We start from the raw sequence: 19,380 nt of genomic DNA on the forward strand, positions 1-19,380 counted from the left end.
CATTACTAAGGAAAAAATCTCCTAATATTTTGCACAAATGTTCCTCTTCACCAAGTGCATTACTTCTCATTGAGTTAAAAAAAAAAAAAAAAACTACTTATTGGTCTTTTTGGGAGTAATTTTGACAAAATTTAGATGCTTTCATGATTTGGTAGGCTCAGTGATTTGACAATCATGAAATCTTGGTTATCCAGCTAGCAGTGTTTTTGTATTTAATGAGTGGATTGCTGTGGCATGTGCAAAAATGAGTAACGTCAGAAGGTCAGATATTGTGGCCTCCATCTCTGTCATATTCCCAAAAACTGGAGGTGGGGTGGGGGTGTCTGAACCCCAGATGAGAATGTTGTGCCAACTAACCATCACACGTGTTGGAAACTTTTCAGGGAAAACATTTCCTAGATAGTTGATGATTTGCCCAGACTGGTCCAGCATCTCAACAGCAAATTTGTTGGTGAAGCTGCACGTCATTTCACTTCAGTGTTTGCACAATTTGAACTTGTAAGAATGCAAGTGAAGTCTACACAGTAGCTGGTGAACTGTTGCGCAGTAGCTGGTGACTTGCTGATTGAGAAATACTTAGTGCTCATGACAGTTGACGAACTGACCTTCATGTGCTTCTTTTGGAAATCTTTCTTTTCTCCTGTACCACACATGTGTTTTATGCACAACCTGTCTATTTGCACTTCGATTGGCTACAAACTTGTCATACGAAGCCTTAATTGTCTTGATGTCTTTTGGCTGAATTTAAAATTCATGTCAGAAATATCTTTGGACAGGAATGTTCACTCAAGGCAAATGCCGGGATGGTCCCTCTGAAAGGGCACGGCCGACTTCCTTCCCCATCCTTCCCTAATCCAATGAGACCGATGACCACGCTGTCTGGTCTCCTTCCCCAAACCAACCAACCAACCAACCAACCAGGAATGTTGATTTCATTTCAACATACCAAACTATGTGTTGGGCTCTCTCTGGATTTGTAGTCATTTCTGATAATTAATTAGCACCTGAAACAAAACAAAAGGAATTGTTTAGAACAAAATCTATGAAATATTTTGAGTTCGTGTGGACACCAGTACAGTAATTTCTCCATGAGAGTACTACATTCCCACTTTATATTTCATTTTGTTTATCTCTTATGAAATTCGGTTCTTCAATCCTGCAGAAACCTATTCCTACGGATGAGGTCACACTTTGCTATGCTGTCTTATATTTTAAGGAATACAAAGGTTATTTATTGTTCGACACTTAGTCATATTAAAATATGATCACATGGGTTTTTGACTTTGCTGAGCCATGTTTGTCTTGCTAACTGTGATCAGTGAACTAAATAAACAATTTAGTTTAGTTGATGTAGACATCTCAGTATTTGCAACAATGCAGTTATATTTCTAACTCAGTACACTTGCAACAATGCAAGAAATTACTAAATATTTATTATAAGTATGTCTTAGTTACTTTAACAATATTCCATATGTTTAGTGTGGCCAGCTCATCATAGTCTATTGTTAAAACTGAATGAGAACTTGTTCTCTTAAATACCCCATCCACTTTTTCAAGAAAACGATTGCTGGCTGTTGTGTTGGGAAGTTTTAGCAGCCAAGAGTGCAGCACTAGGTCTCACATCATCTCAATTACCCCACACTGAGATAGTGTACCATCGAAACCATAATCGGTTCCAAATCTGAAGGTGCTTGTCAATGAACCACAACACTTAGAACTGAAAACGGTTTTATTACTGACGTCGATATACAGTTGGAGCAGAACTGTCTTCCAGTATGGAGAGTGCAGCTACTTATACAAACATTGAATATTCCAGAATACTAGTATTTATATAAAGCATTGAATGTTCCAGAATATAAAAACAAGACAAGCATAAGATATTACAATAATGTTTAAAAAAGGAAAAATAATAAATAACAAATATTTGTTGGTGGCCAGGTTTCAACTGTCTGCAGTGTGACAGCCACCAATGTTAACCACTGTGACACACACTATGCACCTTAAATCGTAGTAATATAGAAAATTTTGCAGCATTCTTGTGTTAGTGCAATGATGCTTCACCTTGATGAAGGTAGTTTACCTGAACCTTTATAATGTGTGGGAAGCATCAGTCCTACAACTTATCCTTTCTTTTGGTGCATATAATTGTTTTCAGGGGTATGAGCCTTGGGGTGCAGTGTTGGGAGCAGGGCTTGAACATGGATGAATAAGGATATTACATAGATAAGGTGGGAACAGGAATACCACTGTGAGAGTAGGGGGGAGAATATTTCTTGTTTCATTGTATGACAAGAGGTAATCAAAACCCTGGTGGAGAATGTGATTCAGTCGCTCTAGTGCTGGGAGGTACTGAGTCACATGGGGGTGCTCCTTTGTGTCTAGTCAGTGGGTATGTGGGAGTATTTGTTCTGTCCAGTTCTCATTGACAATGTGTTTCAGTACCTGCTTGCTATTGTTTCCCAGATTTGTATATGTGGGAAAATGTCGATATTCAAATTAAATGACACTTAAATTTCCTAGTCATGACTTTGATTTAATAAACTCCAAATATCTTTTTACGAAAACTGCAACCCTGATTATCTGCTACTAACTTGGAACTAACAGTAAACTAAACAGTTGCTGTACTAACTGTAAAGTAAACAGACGCTAATTTCGTGAACACATCTGCTGTGCTGTAAATAATACCTTAACACTGGAAATGTATAAATTGATTATAGAAACCTTTACAGTAATTGACTTATAATGGAAAATTATCAGTTCACAACAGGTGCAACATTAGCTTTACAAAATATACAAATGTGTTTGACATAAACATATTTTGAGAGATGCATTTTCTATATGAAATTTTAACATAACATATTTTGTAAACAATGACTTCTGAAAACTTTGAGTTATATTTTAATTACATAATTATTTTTGCTCCTAACATTTTTACATGATCTTGTATGAAGGTTAAATAATCTAGTATAGCTATCTTTTCCACCACTTTATAGTAACTACTTTTAAGCTGATGTGATGTTATCCTGTTGTTAATTTTATTCAATATAGTTGGGTTGCAAAATACTTTTGGCAGCATTTGTAAGCACATACTGCATTAACCAATGAGTGACAAAATATAAACAGAAGTTAGAAGACTGTAAAGTACTCAGCAATTGATATAGGGTAATGCACTAAAAGTATGGATCGTGTTATATACTATTATTTTTCTCAGTCTGTTACATTATGTTGTTGTCTGTGGAGTTAAGGTGTGGTAGATATATTTTTGGACAAGGTGGTAAGAGTAATTTTGGCCTGCAAAGGCTTCAGTGAGACCCTTGCATTTTCTCTCCTCTCCCCCCTTTCCTCATGATGTACCTAGTAGCCAACCACCCTGTCCCTACCACTTCCCTGCACACTCCAAAGGCAGTATTACAGCATCTTCTCCCAGCACAACCTGCTATCCTTCTCCTAGCCTGCCCTATACTACACCTCTTCTGAACTCCCACAATTCACCCCAGCCAAGATTGCTACTCAACCCAGTGGGACCCCAGCACCCAGAGTCCAAAGATTCTTTACATTATATTACATTAACGTATGACAGCCGTATTATTTTATACTTAAATTGACTTCCCCTCAAAAGTTTCTTAACAGTGTTGTCCCGACACCCTGTTTCATATAACTGTCTATATAAATGAAGAATGTCGTTTGTAATTAGTATTCCAAAAATCTTTCATGATGTCTATCATCATGTAATTGTGAATTCAACCTACCTAAGAATTTCTTGTTATGATATTACTGGAGCTCATGCCATAATCAGTTGTAATAAGCTAACCATATTTCAGTTGTTATATTTGTTATGTGTAAAGTATTGATAACAAAAGTTTGCCATGTGATGAACTCTTTATTGTGTTACAGAACACCTGTTTTGAAGTTGATCATTGCATTTTTAGCAGTATGAGGCTGCTGACCAAAGTGGAAATCATCAGTGAATAGCAGTAAATTAAGTGCTGTCATGTTATCACAATTTTCCTTTGTGAATGCCAAAAATTCTGTGTGTTTGTTTGCATGCTCCAAATGTAAGAATGATCTGATGCTGGCAATTTTTTCCCGCACTGGTAGCCTGTGGAGTTGCCAAGTACTTCTCAAGTGGTGTGCCTTGCTGCCACACTGCGGGCAGCCTGGCTACTTACTGCTCAAGGGGAAGTCTTTATTCGACAGGGGCTCAGTGATACTTGCCATAATGGATATAATTGGAAACGACTTGATTTATCACAAATAGGTAACTTTCTTTCACGTTAAAATTTTTATTTTCTTGTGTATCTTTTGGGCGACTAGTTGAGTTTGATGAAAATTATGTAAAGGTTACTCCAGCTATGGAAAATGTGTATTGATAATAAGTTGTTTGTGATTATAAATGATATTATTGCAATATTTTTATGAACTTGTTAGGCTGTTGGTGCTGTGGTTAAGACAGTGGCATTTATGTGTAATTGGTGCCATTGTTAAGACACGTGGGTTTGAGGTCCCCATCTGATCAGCCATATGTAATTGTCCCATGTTTCCCTAAATTTTAGGCAAATCCTTGGGAATTTCCTTAAAATTTCGGGAAGTTTTTCATCTGGGAAAAATGCAGGGAAAACCTAAGGAATTTTTCATTGTTTTAGTTTTCAGTTACATTTTTGTAATTTTGGCTGGTAAGAACTGATGACTCTGACAAAAAATTTTACTTCAGCCTGCCGCTGCACAATAACACTGCAGTAATACTAACACGAATTCTTTACAAATGAATTGAAAAACTGGTAGAAGCTGACCTCAGGGAAGACCAGTTTGGATTCCGTAGAAATGTTGTAACACGGGAGGTAATACTGACCCTATGACTTATTTTATTAAATAGATTAAAGAAAGGCAAACCTACATTTCTAGCATTTGTAGACTTAGAGAAGGCTTTTGACAATGTCGACTGGAGTACTCTCTTTCAAATTCTGAAAGTGGCAGTGGTAAAATACAGGGAGTGAAAGGCTATTTACAATTTGTATAGAAACCAGATGGCAGTTGTAAGAGTCAAGGGGCATGAAAGGGAAACAGTGGTTGGTAAGGGAGTGAGACAGGGTTGTAGTCTATCTCGGATGTTATTCAATCTGTATATTGAGCAAGCAGTAAAGGAAACAAAAGAAAAATTTGGAGTAGGAATTAAAATCCATGGAGAAGAAATAAAAACTTTGAGGTTCACCGATGACATTGTAATTCTGTCGGAGACAGCAAAGGACCTAGAAGAGCAGCTGAACGGAATGAACAGTGTCTTGAAAGGGGGATATAAGGTGTATATCAACAGAAGTAAAATGAGGATAATGGAATGCAGTCGAATTAAATCGGGTGATGCTGAGGAAATTAGATTAGGAAATGAGATGCTTTTTAAAGTAGTAAAGGAGTTTTGCTATTTGGGGAGCAAAATAACTGATGATGGTCAAAGTAGAGAGGATATAAAATGTTGTCTGACAATGGCAAGGAAAGCATTTCTGAAGAAGAGAAATTTGTTAACATCGAGTATAGATTTAAGTGTCAGGAAGTCGTTTCTGAAAGTATTTGTATGGAGTGTAGCCATGTATGGAAGTGAAATGTGGACAGTAAATAGTTTAGATGAGAAGAGAATAGAAGCTTTTGAAATGTGGTGCTTCAGAAGAATGCTGAAGATTAGATGGGTAGATCATGTAACTAATGAGGAGGTACTGAATAGAATTGGGGAGAAGAGAAATTTGTGGCACAACTTGACTAGAAGAAGGGATTGGTTGGTAGGGCATATTCTGAGGCATCAAGGGATCACCAATTTAGTATTGGAGGGCAGCGTGGATGAATACACTAAACAGATTCAGAAGGATATAGGTTGCAGTAGGTACTGTGAGGTGAAGAAGCATGCACAGGATAGAGTAGCATGGAGAGCTGCATCAAGCCAATCTCTGGACTGAAGACCACAACACATGTGTATGTGTTGACAGTACTAAAATTTTTGACTCCTGATTGTAACTAGTGGCCAACAATCCTGCCTCATAATTTTATAGTTTTCTGAAGTGAATTTGCCTTTTGATTTAATAATTACTAAAAAAATAACAATTTTTGTAGTATTAATATTTTTTATTAGGTTTATTATATTTTTGTTTGTTTATGGAAATGGCTTGTAACATAATCTGTATAGTCTACTGATGTATGTAAATAACAGAAAGAGTAAATGTAACAACTTAGTGTATAATCAAGGAAGTATTTCTGTTCCACCAAGGGCTTACCACAACATGACTTGTGTATCTGATTTATCGTATTACTGTTACACTTTTATTATATGTGATAATCATTTCCTTTCATGTATGAAATTTGTAGCAAAGCTCTTGGTATAATCCAATCAGTTGAAACAAAAATACCAGATTTTTAATTAATCAAGTTTATCCATATCTGAACCGTTAACTTCTGCAATAATTTTTTCAGAATATATTTTGCTCTGATGAATATATTAAAGATGTTTCTGGCAGAATGCAAATACGTTAGTAGTAAAGAAAACCATTTACCAAAAAGCCAAGCTTGGAGTTAAAACAGGTGCACAAAATAGAATGCAAATGTTGCTGGCAGATGCAGTGGGTTGAGGAGTTGGGTCAGATTAGGTGGGTAGAGGGAGAAAGGAGTAGAAAGCAAGGGGAGGGGCTGGAGACAGATAGCTGTTGGCGTGGAGAGATACAGTAGGATACGAATACCGGAGGGAGGGGTGGGAGGAGGAGGAGGAGGAGTTGGAGTTGGACAGATAGAGGGAGAAGAGGAGATGGACAGAGAGATGGGGAGGAGGAGTTGGTCTGAGAGAGAGAGAGAGAGGGAGGGAGAGGGAGAGAGGGAGAGAGAGAGAGAGAGAGAGAGAGAGAGAGAGAGAGAGAGAGGAGCAAAAATTTGTGCAACATGTGATATATACACACGCAGTTGTAGCCGTGGGTAAAAAGTTAATGATTACGCAAAATTTAGTTAGTGATTTTGGAAGCTTGAGCTATATAAAATTATTGATTTAAATTATATATTTTGAACTACAATCAAAAATCTCCCTGCACTTTCGAGTTGATTTCTCCAATCCTAGTGTAACTTGTAGCCGTAGTAGTTTCCCATTACATGTGGGTCCATTTGGAAAAATCTGTCGTTTTATTATTTTAGATTTTCATTTCAGTTATTGTTTTACCTGGAACGTGAGACTGCTCTATCTCTTTTTTCCTGAAAACACTGACTTTGACTGTTCCAGATAATGTTCGGTTCACTCATGTGTCTTGTGGACGAGATGTCATCTGGGCGTGTGATGCACAAGGAGATATTTATATGGCATTTGGAATTCCTCAATCTGTTTCAAGTTCCACGTTCTCTCCTGCGTGGATACCAACGGATGAAAGAACTCATACCAAGATTCATTTTGTCAAAGTGAGCATTTGGATGTGAACTCAGATTACTTTTTATTTTCTCCTGTCTGAGATATTGAAAACAATATAAATTTATAATTTTAATTAAAAATAATAGTAATAGCAAAAAAATTGTAAAAAGCCATTTACAATTAACGTAAGGCCGTAGAAATAGTATGGTACATTACAACACAAATGCTTAGGTACTGTACAGGATGTCCCAGGAGGAATGGTCAATACTCTTGGATGTGACAGGAATGATCATTTGAAGCAAAAAAGTCTAGAAAACATGGGCTTTAAAGAACATGCCTTAAGAGCTGTGGGCACTTCTTCAGTAGAAGGGATGTGTTTCACAGTAGTGAAAATGAAAAACTACACATAAGATGTGGACTTTAAAGGTTTGAAACTGTGAAATGAAACTCTTCTACTGTAAGTCCTTTGCTTTCCAATTTTTGGGAGAAGGTAATGTGGATCACAACAAGAAAAAGTCTAGTGAAAACGGGCTCTAAAATGCAGACCTTAAGAGCTATGAGTACTTCTTCATTAGAAGAGAGATGTTTCATAATAGCAAAGGTGAACACGTGATCATAGCTCTTGAGATATGCAGTTCAGAGCCCATGTTTACAGAACACTTTTTCCGCCCATACTACCATCTCTCGGGCAGATAGTTTCTTTGTTTCGAATTATCATTCCTGTCATATCCCTTGATATTGACCATTCCTCCTGGGACACCCTGTATGGATGATTGTGGGCTTAGTGGTTTCTTTTGCTTTCCAATAATCATTTCATTTTCATAAAGTAATTTATAATACATATAAATACTGAAGTGAAGAAGTAAAAGTGCGGGTGGTACTCTTCAAAAACAGGCAGGGGCAAAATGGATAGTTTATGAAGCTATGGCTATGTATTGTAGACTATAAGGGCCATTAGTTATCTAAAATAACGTAATAAAGTATGCAGCATTAAAGGTATGGAGATTATTTGTCAGTCTTTACATCGATTCTTTTATGTTGTACTTCAGATAAGCAGCTGAACACAATTTATTATTTTTATTAGATCTTTCAGGGTTTCTTAGTGAAATTGATGATTTAAAAGTTCCTGGCTTTTCAGTTGAGTTAATGTTGTCATTTTATTTATGCAGTATTTTCACAATGACCTTAGTTATTGTCTTCAGGTGTCTAGTGCAGATTTTGGAGCTTGCTGTTTGAACTCCAATGAATATTTTATGCCATTTTCTGTACTTGTAATTTTTTTTTGGTTTGGTGCAGCCTTTTAGTTCATCTTAAGTTTCTGTGAGACTGATTTATTATTGGAAATGATTTCTAATGAAATCTATGTTTGATATTTGACAAAGATAATGAGAGAAGTTGTCAAAATACCTTGGAGGGAAAACAACAACATTAACGTGGCTACAAACCCTGAAACATGATAATAATAACAACAATGATACTAATAAATCCTCTACCACACCTGCAAACTAACAGTAGTAGTAGTAGTAGTAGTAGTAGAAGAAGAAGAAGAAGAAGAAGAAGAAGAATTATTCCAACAAATTGAAGCAGTGTATATTCTTCTTATTGTTCTCCATCAGCTTTTTGGAAATGGAACCATGTCTTTAAGTAAATATAAATCCTTGAGTTGTAACTCAGTTACAGAGGTGTGACTCTATGGAATGTGGGGAGGAGGAGGAGGTGGTGGTGGTGGTGGTGGTGGTGGTGGTGGCAGAGGAGGAGGAGGAGGAGGTGGAGGTGGAGGTGGCAGCAGGACACTCTTTAGATATGGGTGTTGTCTAGTTTCAAATGATTCTTAAATGATGTACTTCTACAATGGTTCCCTTTTTCGCTAATGTATGTTTGGTAATAAGAATCAGAACAACCTCAGAATATGTGCTTAAAGTTTGGTAAGTTTATAAGTGAGTACAAAACATGGGAGAGGGAAGCCATATTTGTGCAGATTTATTTAACCAAAGGTTTATTTTGTATTAAACAGTTTCCAGAACTGAAAGCTTTAGTATTGATGTCAAATATTATGATGTTAGTTTCATTGTGGTTTAATAGAAAATCCTTATTGGTCATTTTATAAAAGAATACATCATGAGTAATATCAAATTTTCATGTTACTAACCATGGTGTGAACATTTTCTCTTTTGTTCATAGTATGAGAGATTTGTTTCGGTTGATGAATAGTTACAAAATGAAACTTAAAATGAGCAAATATGAATTAACATCCTGCAGGGGAAACTGCCACACATTGCTCTATAAAAACTATTTAAACTACAGTGCATGCATGATGTGCAAGATTTTTCGTGTTCTTTCACTCTCTGCACACAAACTATTGGTCGTAGAGAAAAAGTGAATAGGACCTTTCTTGCAGGTAATTTAATATAGTTTAATTTTGTACTGAGGTATGTTTTCTGCAAGAGGCCACCATTTTTGAGTTATGCAAGAAAAACATACAAAAGTGGCCTTCCAATGCACCCTGATCCCAACAGCCAGCCTCCCACTGGTCAAGATTTTTATGTGTTCGTGGCACTCCGTCCTACCATTGCACAAAAATTTGCAACTACGCAAATTACTTTCCACATTTGCCCATTTTTGGTCTTCATTGGCTGGGCTGTTATGCCACTATTTTAGTCATGCTCTTGAAAATTATAAAGTTAATGTATTTATAAATTTACCTCACAAATATGTGCATTTTTTAACAAGATAAAATTAACACTTAAACTGTTTCATTTGTCTGACCTTCTTAATACATGTAATCAGTTTATGCATAATACTGAGAAAATTCTTTTTCCTTTCAATACTGTCACAGGGAAGTTCAAATTAATAATGTTAATGAAATAGCCTACGAAGCTAGTAGTGTAATGACCAAGCCAATGAAGACCAAAAGAGATCAGATAAGGGAAATAATTCGTATAGCCACAAATTTTTTGTACACAGATAAGAATTAGTGTTATGAACAGCATACTAAAATTCCTGCCTGGTGAGCAGTGAGTGCTTTGAGGGTCACTTTTGTACACTTTATCTTGAACATGAAAACTTTGGTCTCTAGCAAAAACATATCCCAGTACAAAACTAAACTACATGAAATCGCATGCAAAAAATATGCTATTCATTTTTCCTCAGGGTCCAATAGTTTGTACTTAGAGAACTAGAGAATCATAAGGTTCCCTTTCTGTGCAGCGAGCGTGGAATATAAAATTATAAAGAATGTGGCAACCAGTCACGGAATTTGAAGCATATGGTGTCCAAAATGATCCTTGCGTAAAGGAGAAAGGTGCATTGTACCATTGCCATTTATTTCCAACCCTTACTGAAAAAATTAAGTTACACGTAATGCGAACAATTTATAGTGATTCCAGTTACGCAGACGGGCCATATTAAGACAGTAGAAAATTTAGTTGTAGTTAGCACTGCAATGTAAACATGTAAATTCATGCATTTATAGCATATTAGAGTGGTTGTTCCATGGTAGTGCTCATTTCGTATTTGTGTGTCAAGATAATGCATTTAAATTGGAGTCAGTAGTTTAGTTCTGAACCCACTTAGGACACACAAATAGACTCAGGTTGTAAAATGCTTGATGTTCGCTAACTTAAAAGAAGCCAAGACTGAACCACAAAAATTCTGAAGTTTTAAGAAGTTATTATTGAACAATATCATTTATGTCATCCATTTTGACTTACATATGTTCCATTTGAATTTTGGAATGAACTGAAAATATCACAAATTGTCATCTTTTGAGAAGCATAAAAATAATTACGAAATAGAATCTACAAATGTGCTACTGTGCCCACCCTGTACTATGACGGTCTATGTCAAGTTTTGCTTTCATCTCCAGTTCTATTGGTTACTGTACTGAGGAGAAGAGTCTGATACCTTAACAACAACTGGTTATTGTATCTTCTCTCCTTTTTTGCACATGATGTCAACTGCTCATGTTAGGCTTGATGATTCTCAGATATTAAAAAGATGTATGCCTTATTTGGGTTAGCTCCACAGTTGACATTGAAGCGGTAAATTCTGTTCATTTTTCGTATTCCCCCTTATTATTTCTCACATTTCTAGACAAGCATTAGTCTAATACAAAAATTCAACACTAGCTGTTCATGTCACATATGATCTATACAGTAATGATTTTAGCATGTTTCACAGGCAGTATGATACTTATTTAATTCATAAGAAAGAGTATAGTGAGGATGTGACATTAAACTTCCTTTGGAAATAACTGCTACAGTTCATTTTTCATTGTCTCCCCCTTGTGTTTTCTGTTCTGGCATGTTTTAAATTTTCTAGAAAGTTAACTTTTTTTGGTTTCACTTCTGAATGATATATCTTGTAGGAAAGTTTGAAATAGTGAAACAAGGTGTGGGTGTGTTAATAAACACATTTACTAAATGACTACACTACTGCAAAACTTGAAACTGTACCGAGCGAGGTGGCGCAGTGGTTAGCACACTGGACTCGCATTCAGGAGGACGACGGTTCAATCCCGTCTCCGGCCATCCTGATTTAGGTTTTCCGTGATTTCCCTAAATCGTTTCAGGTGAATGCCGAGATGGTTCCTTTGCAAGGGCACGGCCGATTTCCTTCCCAATCCTTCCCTAACCCGAGCTTGCGCTCCGTCACTAATGACCTCGTTGTCGACGGGACGTTAAACACTAACCACCACCACCTTGAAACTGTCTCAAAATTTACAGACACTGAAAAAAGTTGCTCACCAATGTGGCACCAGACAAAAGCACTACACGGCAGAAATAACAACACTGAGTGAACTCGAAAACTCATCCCTGAGTATCACCAGCGCAACACAAGTAATTTTCGATGTGAGAAGTGGGGTTAATCATATGTGGCGGAACACACGGCATGTGAAACATCAATTTACACACCTGGCTGCATAGCAGACACAGAGACAGTGCATCACGGGTTTGTCTCTAACTTCGGGATAAGCATTGCCAGGTGGCACATCCGTCACAATGCGAAGCAGACGGTGGTGGTGATGATGATGATGATGACTATGACGATGATATGATGATGGTGATGATGATGACGCCGTGAGAAGCAGGTGAAGACTGAGAGCGAGGCAGGGTTTGCAGGAGCCTCGCTAGGGACCAAGCTGTTGTTCTGTGCTGGTAGTCAGTGACTGGTGTATATAGTTATTGGGCTTACAGTGGGGTGAATAGTTTTAGTTGGAAGTAAACACACAATGGAAGAAACCCACTGTCTTAGCATACAGCCATATTGAGCTAGGTACGTATAGAACTGCTAAGAAAGCTGCGCAGCAAAAGGCTTTCACACAATGCCCCCTCCCCTTCAATGTGTCAATGGTGAAGGCTGGAACCTGTGAAGGGACATGTTGTACCAGCAGTGACGATGTGGGCAGTGGCTTGGACACGGCGGTTGCCAGTTATGTGATGGAGGCGGACGTAGAGTGTGAGCTGGAAGGAGCAGCCGGTTGACAGAAGTGCTGGTCCACTGCATGAAAGCGAGTGGCAGCTACGGTACTAACAGTGAGTGTAAGCAATGAATAAGCTAGCAGTTCGAGAGGTGAGGGGTGCCGGGTCAGGTCGGCCTGAGCCTGTGTCCAGTGATGCATTCACAAGAGTGGGCATGTGCTGGGTTTGGTTGCCATTGCAGAGCTTGGGAGGAAAGGGCACAGCAGTGTTGCCTGCTGGCTGCGAGGAGGGGTTGATGGCTTGGTGGCCACGTTTGACAGCTGAAAGTGCACATGGCAGACACTGTGAGCGTTAATTGCCAACACCTCCGGCCTGAGGATGGGTGGTGGCAGCTCTGGTGTTGGGAGCTTGGAATGCAAGAAATAACACTGTTGTGGAAGCTGTGGAGGTTGCAATGTGTTGTCAGAGCTGCACTGGGCTGTTGACAGGTAAGGAGGTGACGTCCCTGCCTCAGGCATTGGCTGCAGGATTGGTAGAGTGGCAGAGGCATGAGCATCCTGTGAGTCGGGGATGCTGAGCCTGTGCTGTTGACAACTGGTGGGTTGGAGGCTGGCACTGATGCAGCATGATGGTTTTCCTATGCTGTCCTCCATCATAGTTTGCTAGGCCAGAGTATTGGTGGCTTCGGTGACGGAGATGCTTGGTGCTGCGTCTGCAGCAACTTCATCTGTGGTGACACCGTTTGAGCCACTGATGACCGTGGCGGTGGCAGTGGCCTGTGTCTGTGGGGCTTTGATGAGAATGGTAGTCGGGCTGGGTGTTGTGAGATTGGGCAGTGTATAGGCAGGTTTCAGCCTATCAATCAAAACACTGGTAGGGGTGCCTGGAGGTGCAGGGTAAATGTCTTAGTGTCCCAATTTAGAACCTGGCTGGGATCGGAATTGGGTGGGTGGGCAGGACAGCAGTCTGCTTGTTGTCGTGGCAGGCGAAGGGAGTCTTCAAGGTACAGTGTAGCCTTTCCAGCTTGCTGTTGGTGGTATGGTATCTCGCTGACAGGGCAAGTCAGTCCTACAGAGGTCTTCAGTGCATGAGAAATGGAAGATGTAAATTGGCATCCATAGTGACATGGCTTGGGCAGCGTAAATGGGGAATCCACTGAAGAGAAAGGTGGCAGCTACCATGGCGACGGTGACATCCGATATTGGCATTGACACAGGCTAGCGGGTGAACCTGTCCACGAAGATGTGGAGGTAGCAACAGCTGTCAGAGGCCAGTAGAGGACCAGTGATGTCCATGTGAACGTGGATGAAACAATGCCTGACATCTAGGAAAATGGCGGCGGGGTCACATACGTGAGAGCCGATGTTGGTGCGCTGACAGGTGAGGTGAGTGTGGGCCCACAATCTGCAATCTGTTTGAATACCTGGCCAAATCAAATGCTGCATCACCAGGGTAAGGAGGCACGCATGTCTTGGTGCACCGGGTCGTGCAACTGGTTGAATGTGGCTTTGTGGCAGTGAGCGGACAGGAATGAGTGCAGTGAGCGGACAAGAACGAGTGCAGTGAGCTGGTGGATATGTCACACAAGATACTTCTGTTTGAGCTTAGAGCTTATGTATGTCCAAGACATAGGTGGGGAAGTTTTGGGTTGTACTTCTGTGCACTGCTAAGTGCCTCATAATCCAGGGAGGAAACAATGGCACAGGTATGGCTGAGGCAGTCAGCAATGATGTTATCAATTTCAGCTATGTGACTTATGTCAGTAGAAAGTTCAGAGACAAATGACAGATGCCATACTGATGTGGCGAGCACTTGTCAAAGTCTCTGACTAGGGAAAATGTTATAGGCTAGTGGGCGGTGAAGACCGTGAAGTGATGGGCCTCTGCTGGTGGCTGAAAGTATTTGACTGTTTTGTAGATGGCAAGGAGCTCTCTGTTGTATTGCTGCAGCACCACTGAGTGGCAGAGAGCTTGCTGGGAAAAGGGTAGCGGTTGCCAGATGTTTTCTGCATGCTGCTGCAGGACAACGGCAGTGGCTCACTGGCTGGCATCAACCAAGATGACAGGCAGGCAGTGGGGTGGGATTGGGCAAGCAGGGTAACACCGTTGCAGACCATATGTGGCTCTGTTAGGCTTTGGAGGTGGTACAGGAATTGCGCTCGAGGCAAAGCAGGGGCCAGATGCCCTACCTTTTTGATGGTATGAATTGTATCTTGGGACAACACCAGAGTGTCTTGTAGCCGTCAGTGGGTATGGGCAGAGAGATGATGTCACGGACCTCCATCGCATATGTCAGCTAGTGCTGGCTGATCACCATAGCGAACTTGGTGGTAGCCTGGGTGGTGCTGCAGCTGGAAAAGATGGCGGCTTCTGAGGAAAACCACAGGTACATGTACCGCAGATTGAAGGGCAGCATGTGAGCTGCAGAACAGCCAGATGGAACGGTGGCGGCATAAGGGGGACTGGCGGCAGCGGCATGTCGAGACCAGGAGGGATGGCAGCGGTGGTGGCAGAAGCAGGGGCCGGTGAGATTGTCTGGTGCCGGGGGTTGGGCTGCTGGTGATCATATCACTGTGAGTTACTTGCACAGGGTGGCATTTGCAGCATTCCAGTTCAATGAGGTGCACAATCAGCTCAGCGGTGAAGTCATGAGGTGCTGGAGCAGCAGCCGCATGTAGCAACACATCGGTTGGTCCTTTGGTGGAAGCTGTGGTTGCTGGGTTGCACAAGAGATGGCAGAACATATGCAAGAGAAACAGCTTGTGATTCGAAGCATGGTATTACCTGTAGCAAGAAAACAGAAGTTGCTGGTCAGTTGTACGTGTGCCAGAGCCAAAATGAGTGCTAACAGTACAAGGCCACCAACAAAATGCCAAAATAGAACATCACTTTTTGATCAACAGTGTAGGAATGTTTCCTCACCTATCTTACACATTTGAAATAGTGCAACAAGGCGTAGTGGGCGCTGCACAGGGAACAATATCCACATGTGGTCAAGAAAAACATTTATTCCATGACTGCACTACTACAATACGTGAAACTGTCTCAAAATTCACAAATGCTGAAAAGAATCACTCACCAATGTGGCAGCATTAGAGAAAGGTACGGCGCGTTAGAAATAACAACAATGACACAGTTGCAAAGATTTGGTGTGAAACACCGATTTATATGGCCGACTGCATAGAGGTGGCGCCGCAGTGATGTGTCTCAAACTTAATGATAAGTGTGCCTGCAGTGAAAGACTGCCACAACCTGTAATATGAAACTTTTTTGTGTTGATGTTTGCCTTGCCACAACATTTGATAGTGTCAACTACAAACAGGTAGTAAGCTTACTGCGAATGAAAATTAAAAGAATATTGAAGACGCTGATGAACAGAAGGTGCTGATTTGATAGATGAATATTAGTAAACCCCCCACAAATGATAAAACAGCTTCAATCACCTGATTACTTTACAGATGAGTTAATATGTTAAATATTTGACATTAAGCATATAACTGAGAAAAAGTGAACTAGTTGATATCATGTTTACAGTTAATTGGAAGTGACTATCTGCTCTGATTATCAAACACTGGACGAGTACAGCCTTGGTAATTTGCACTCTGTTTCAAGCAGAAGCTAATTTTTCATGCATCTCAGTGTTTATGACATCATATCTCCTAAATTGTGTTTTGTGCTGTGATATAATTCTGTAGGTACATTCAGTGGCATGTGTGGATACTGTGTGCAAAATGTGTTGCAAATAGCACTAAAAGTAATAATTTAAAGTGTCATGCCTGTTGCTGAAGTTTTATTGCATGAACAGAGAAAATGTGGTAAGTGATAAACTATTTTTTGTTCATCATTTTGTGGAGGTATCAGCAAGAAAATGTTCCATAAAGGTTTAAAATTATGTGTAACTCTTCTTGGAAGTTGCTAAGCACGCTCATTCTCAAATACTGAATAAGTATAGCCTTCGTAATTTGCACACTGTGAGTTACACCGCCTCAAGACACACAGGGTGTCCATTATGAAAGTTCCAGTTTCAAAATGCTGTAGAAAGGGAACCATGCTCAGAATGATGTCAAATTTGAATAGCATATTATTGACACAGAGGGTGGGGTTGGGGATGGGGCAGAGGAGGTGTGTGTGGGAGGTGGGACGTCATGGAACAAAAAAATTTAATGAAACTTTTACCAAAAGATGGTGCTGTGCCTTAATGTAAATAGCACATTGCACCATCTGTACTGTTCAGTGTGCATGACTGCTGAAGTTTGGCAGTCAACAGTTGTGGCAGCATTAGTTAGGTAAGTCCATCCACCACAATGAGATCCCACAAAGTGCTACGTCAGATGGGAAAAATCTGATTTTAATTGTCCTCAGGCCCAAAACTGCATGAAAAGCAAGTGACATCAGTTTTTAATTGTCTTGGTGCCAAAAATCACTTTAAAAAATCAAAACAATGTTGGTTTCCAGTTGTCATCAGACTAGTGCAAAACATTTTCAATATACTGTCCATCATTTTCTGCTAAAAGTTGAAATCAAGAAATATGTTCCGCAACAGATCGGAGTGTCTCGCTTGCCTTTAATTCAGCTACATTCATAACTGGAGCACTGAACACAACATCTTTCAAATAATCCCACAGCTGGAAGTCACACGGATTAAGCTCAGGTGATCCGAACAGCCAGGCTGTAAGGTAATGACAGAGCTGATAATTCTAGCATTTCTGAAATGCCTCTGAAGCAGCCACTACACTGGCTGTGTGCAGAGGAGCACCATCTTGCACAAAAATGATCATGCCCACACATCCATGTTGTTGAATGGTTGGAATGATGTTGGTGCACAAAAGACACTCATAGCGTTTACCAGTGATGGTGCAGGTAACAGGACCCGCAGGACTCATCTCTTCGAAAAAATACAGCACTATGATAAGTGATGCTGTCAACCTGCACCACACAGTCACCTTTGTAGAATGAAGTGGTACTGGTTGGTGTGTGTGTGTGGGGGGGGGGATTTTCTGTTGTCCATATTCTGCAATTCTGCGTATCAACATGTCCTTAGAGATGGAAATAGGCTTCGTCTGTCCACAGAATGTTCCATGCCATTCACTGTCCACTTCTATGTGACCAAGAAATTCCAGAGTGATCATTTGTCTTGCTGGCAGGTCAGCAGGAAGCAGTTACTAAAGATGGGTGGTTTTGTATGGATAGTAATGCAGAATGCTTCATTGGATTTTATGCACCATGCTCGCAGGCATGTCCAAAGTTCAGGCAATTCCACCTGCACTGCATGTCTGCATACCAACACTCAACCCCTCCTGCAGTGCTGTGGCCAACTCATTGCTGACATTGGATCAAATACTATCCTCCCTCTGTCACACTGCACTTCAAAAGAACCTGTCTTTCCAAATTTTGTAATTACCTAGACAATTATCAGATGGATCAGTGCCTTTTTCCATACCCTTGAGTGTGTGGAACTTCTGCAGGGCTACTGGCGCACAGTCCCCATTCATGTACCGTATTTACTCGAATCTAAGCCGCACCTGAAATCTGAGACTCGAAATTCAAGGTGAGAAAAAAGTTTTAGGCCGCACCTCCAAATCGAAACAAAGTTGGTACATTGTAATATGAGACACAATTTAGGTCGAATGAATGACGATGCAGCTACAGTAGTTTGGTTCGAGTCTTAAGCTTAGCAGTTAAGCTTTACCAGGTAGCCATTGCTATGCGTCAGGCACTCCATCCGTATTTATACGGGTACCCTTCCTTTTTCACGCGCTTCGTCTGGTTTGAATCGATTGCTTATTTTGCTTTGATCTGATAAGTGCCGTTTTCTTTGTTATAGGTGTTTACGTCACTCTAAGCTGAAAATGCATTATTGTACTGCGTCATGCATTGTTTGTCGCATTCTGATTGTTCGTGTTTACGGCCTGTCGCCGCTCGCGGCATGGCTTGCTTTTGTGCGCGCTGCCGCCGCTTACAATAATAAAAAAGAGAGGAATTGTCTCATAACCGAAACAACGGCAAGAGACTGCTCTTTGTTGTTACTTACACTGCTGCTTTCTTTGATAGTGATCAACAAGAACCAAATAATAGACTGCATATGATAGAACATAGTTCTGAACGAGAGTTAGTCGAAAATTTTTCTCCGTTTGAAAATCTTTGCGGCCGCTTCTTTAGTACATCAAATTCTGCACAGAAATTAGTCACCTTAGATTTAAAAATCTAGTCAGTTGCCGTAATTCATTTCTGACTGTGTCACTATTAGGCATAAGAATAATACGAATATAAACATGAAACGATACGTATATTCTTCCGCGTTTGCTGTTGTCTCACTCTAGTTTCGTAGTTTATTAGGCAGACAGGATTTAAATGAGATAGCAGCAAACACGAAAGAATACATGGCAAAATGTTTATATTCGTATTATTCTTATAGTGAAGAGAATACTGCATGTGATTCACATTTCATCATGTTCCTATTAGCAACCACCTCCTCTCACAGGTAGGAAAAAATTCAGAACGTAGAGTTGGCCATATTGACAACCATCCCAAACAGTCTTGCCAGTCGGATTTTCGTATTACATTGAAATTCTGCTACATTCGAAGATGAACAATA

The 19,380-nt window shown here is 40.1% G+C and overlaps 1 protein-coding gene across 3 annotated transcripts in view; it reads left to right on the forward strand.

Moving 5' to 3' along the window:
- Positions 1-19,380, forward strand: part of LOC126457531 (uncharacterized) — a 221,914-nt gene that overhangs the window by 150,204 nt on the left and 52,330 nt on the right. For all 3 annotated transcript variants that reach the window (XM_050093884.1, XM_050093885.1, XM_050093883.1), the window contains exons 13-14: positions 4,099-4,258; positions 7,244-7,416. In XM_050093884.1, the coding sequence (XP_049949841.1) occupies positions 4,099-4,258; positions 7,244-7,416 (333 nt within the window). The remainder of the gene's footprint in view (positions 1-4,098; positions 4,259-7,243; positions 7,417-19,380) is intronic.

This window comes from Schistocerca serialis, chromosome 2 (genome assembly GCF_023864345.2).
Source record: "Schistocerca serialis cubense isolate TAMUIC-IGC-003099 chromosome 2, iqSchSeri2.2, whole genome shotgun sequence".
Classification (NCBI taxonomy): domain Eukaryota; kingdom Metazoa; phylum Arthropoda; class Insecta; order Orthoptera; family Acrididae; genus Schistocerca; species Schistocerca serialis.